The sequence below is a fragment of the Kryptolebias marmoratus genome, unplaced genomic scaffold, assembly GCF_001649575.2.
Source record: "Kryptolebias marmoratus isolate JLee-2015 unplaced genomic scaffold, ASM164957v2 Scaffold84, whole genome shotgun sequence".
NCBI lineage: Eukaryota > Metazoa > Chordata > Actinopteri > Cyprinodontiformes > Rivulidae > Kryptolebias > Kryptolebias marmoratus.
This window is the reverse complement of record NW_023665818.1, coordinates 1,965-5,183: the sequence shown is the minus strand read 5'-3', so window position 1 is coordinate 5,183 and position 3,219 is coordinate 1,965. Positions and strand designations below refer to the sequence as shown.

The following is a 3,219-nucleotide window of genomic DNA, read 5'->3' as shown; positions in this document are numbered from 1 at the left end:
CTGTTGGACTCATTTTAGCTGATGTTTCTGGATCTTCCTGTAGGACCTCGTCTGTCTGGAGGTCACAACTTGCATGAGACGTCATCTGTTCTCGTGGAATCTGTCACCAAGACAGCGACAGTGGGTGGAGCTTTTGCCTCTCTGCCCAAGTTCTCCTCAGATGTCAGTAAAGTGACCTCCTGCGGCGCTGGTCTCTCCAAAGCCTTCATCGGACAGAAGAACGCCTTTACGGTCGACTGCAGCAAAGCAGGTAAGAAACAACGTGAAGAAGGTTCTCTGATGTTTTTTTTCTCTGATGTTTCTTGTTTTTGTGCGGTAGGAACCAACATGTTAATGGTTGGGATTCACGGGCCAAAGGCGCCCTGTGAGGAGGTCTACGTGAAACACATGGGGAACAGGATGTACAACGTGACGTACACGGTGAAGGAACAAGGCAGCTACATCCTCATTGTGAAGTGGGGTGACGAGAACATCCCCGGGAGTCCGTTCCATGTCACCGTTCCTTAAATCTCTTTGTCCTCACACCGCAGCTCATTCTGTTTCAACCACTGAAGACTTCTCACTTCCTGTGACCAGGGGAACCATCTCGTTTCTTCATTTGGACTTTTTGCTTCAGATCACAGCTTCAGTTTCTGGGGAAAACTTTTTTAATTTCACACCTAAACTCATACCACAAAACATCCAATCTCAACAACCGGGCAGGATTTTCTGCAGAACATTGTTGGTTTGTTCCAGAGATCTGAGGTGTTCTCCTGCTGTGATTCATCAGATGCTTCAGATGGACCTCATCTGTCTTTAGCTTTGCAGATTATTCAGCTGCCAAATACAAAACCCTCCTGGTGCTTCAGTGAAAAGACATCAGATTTGGACTAAGTTCTAATATCTTTTCTGCAACTCACAGGTTGGATTGTCTGGTTATTGAGTTAGTCGAGTAAAACAAGCATCTCTAGTAAGAGTTAGAGCAGAAATATAGACACCCCCTCCCTGTTTCAACCAAAGACAAACATTTGTTACATGCTGTAAATCCAAAACTTTCTTTGGTGGAACCTTCTGGTCGCAGGGAACTCCCAGTGATGCTAGCTGGTTAAAACAAAGTTTATTTATGTCTGCCATCAGACATCCCAAATGTCAGCACCGGAGGAATGAAAGTATCTGCCTGATGAAATAACTGTACGGTGATCAGGGACGAATTTGAGCACAATCCCAGAATTTGCTTTTAGAAGAATAAGTTCCAAACATCAGTTAACTGGGCTCTAGGTTAATTTCTAACTATGCCACATGTTCCTTTGCAGCTTTGATCACTTCGTACCCAGACTTTTTGGGTATGAAAAGAATCTACCTGACATGGGTCTTTTTTCTACCAGCCTTCACCCACTTTGTACCCTCTTTTGTCTGTTTTCATCCCTTTTTGTCTATTTTGTTTGTTTTGTTGTTTGAACTTTTTTCCACCCTTTGTCTGTTTTGTACCTTCTTTAGTCCATTTCATACCCAGTATTGTCCAATTTCTTTTTCTTGTTCCCACTTTTGTGAGGGTTCTTAAAGGAACTGAGATCAGCTTCTTCAGTTCAGCTGGTTTGAATATTCTTCATCCATCAGTCATGGGTTCCTGATGGAACCAAGCTGAGATCAGCTTCTTTCCACTGCAGAGAAGTGCTGCATGTTTGTAGAACCTTGGTTTACTGTCTGTGATCGGAGGTTTGGAAGAAAAATCCAAGCTGCGACTTGTTTAACTTCCAGCTTTCATCACGTGAGGAGACAACTATGTTCACTCAGCAGATGTTCTTCTGGATCTCTGTGGAGCTTGAGGCTTAAAGCTGTAAAAAACTTCAGAGTTATTCTCTCTGTTGTTTTTTTTCTTTGACAGAAAATGATCTTACAGTTGAGAGGAGATGCAGATGAGTTCCAGCCAAAAGTTTTTTATATTTGCATCAGGAAGCAGCAGAGAATCAACCAGTTTTATTTTTGTGAAAGTTGAGGAACTTCAGTTTGTCAGAGTGATCTTTTCTAGTTTTTTATGTATCCAAGTGAATGAGTGAAAGTGTGTGTTTGATATTTTAACCTTCAGTATGGAAACATTGTGCAGGCATAATAAAACTTTGTGCAACTGACATCTTGTTGCTTTTAACAACGGAGAAGAAATTACCTAAAATTTGTTATTAATTTAAATATCTAACAGTTTTTACACAATCAAAGTTTGTTTGGTGATTTTATCTGATGTCAGCTTCTTCCCACAGTCTGTCCTCTTCTTCTCCAGTTTCTTCGGTGTTTCTGTCTCCGTCCACCCAGTGTGTCTCTGCTGGAGGACGGATGGGTTCCTCTCAGAGGTCAGAGGTCAGAGGTCACACAGCCAAACTCTCATTGACTTCCATTGGATCTGAGCTTCCAAACAGGAAGTGAAGGCTCCTCCTCCATAAACCCTGTAGAACCTGTGGGACCATCAGAACCTTCTGCTGCTCACGGGTCAAGAAGTTCTGATAGTTTTCACTCAGACTGTTTGTCTGAGGCTTACTTTTTACTCTGAGTTTCTGACAAGAGGAGGGGCTGTAAGCTCCGCCTCCTCCCTCTGCTCCCCAGAAAAGGAGGGAATCACCATGGCAACCAGTGACTCAGCAGATTCTGACTCAGCAGATCTTCTATTATTCCATCAGGAAAAAAACTTAAAGGGCAAACAGGAAGAGTTTCAAAATAAAGCTCAGATACGTTTCCGTCACAGCTCAGATTACTACAAAGTTAGTCTCAAATTCCTGTTGGGCTTTAGAGAAGAGAGTTGGAGTCTTTGCAGAGGACTTTTGAATTAAATGTCCAAACATGTCTTCTGTCCCTGAACCGTCTCCTCACTTCCTTCATCTGTAGATTGTCCTCCTGATCTGTAGATCCTGTCAAACGCCTTTAGGTTCTGCTCAAAAACTCATCCAAGAAATTTAGGTTTTCATGGACGAACTCAGGCCTGATCCCCTGAAAAAACCCAAACATGCAGGATGGACGTCCTCCAGGACCAGGACCAGGGTTGGACACCACTGGTTTACTTAAAATCCTGGATTAAATGTTCAATAACCTGCATGGATAATGTTTAATATGCTCAAATTGACTTTTTATAGTGTTGGTTGTGTGTTTCGTCAAAGTTAAATTTGGAATTTGAGTCAACTTTTAGATTATTTTTTAATTTAATTTAAGAGTTTACATTATTTTACTCTAAATTCAGATTTAAAACAATCCATT

The 3,219-nt window shown here is 41.9% G+C and overlaps 1 protein-coding gene across 1 annotated transcript; it reads left to right on the top strand.

Annotated features, from left to right (window-relative positions):
- Positions 1–21: 21 nt before the first annotated feature.
- Positions 22–2,946, top strand: LOC108229782 (filamin-C-like). The gene is made up of 2 exons (XM_017405454.3): positions 22–250; positions 320–2,946. Exons 1-2 carry the CDS (start codon positions 22–24, stop codon positions 505–507), a joined length of 417 nt encoding a protein of 138 aa, XP_017260943.2. The 3' UTR covers positions 508–2,946.
- The last annotated feature ends 273 nt before the right edge of the window (positions 2,947–3,219 follow it).

Bases quoted from the DNA above. Each gene is read 5' to 3' on its own strand.
- LOC108229782 (XM_017405454.3), top strand. From the start codon at position 22: ATGTTTCTGGATCTTCCTGTAGGACCTCGTCTGTCTGGAGGTCACAAC. The intron at 251-319 runs GTAAGAAACAAC...TTTGTGCGGTAG, and splicing joins GGTCGACTGCAGCAAAGCAG to GAACCAACATGTTAATGGTT.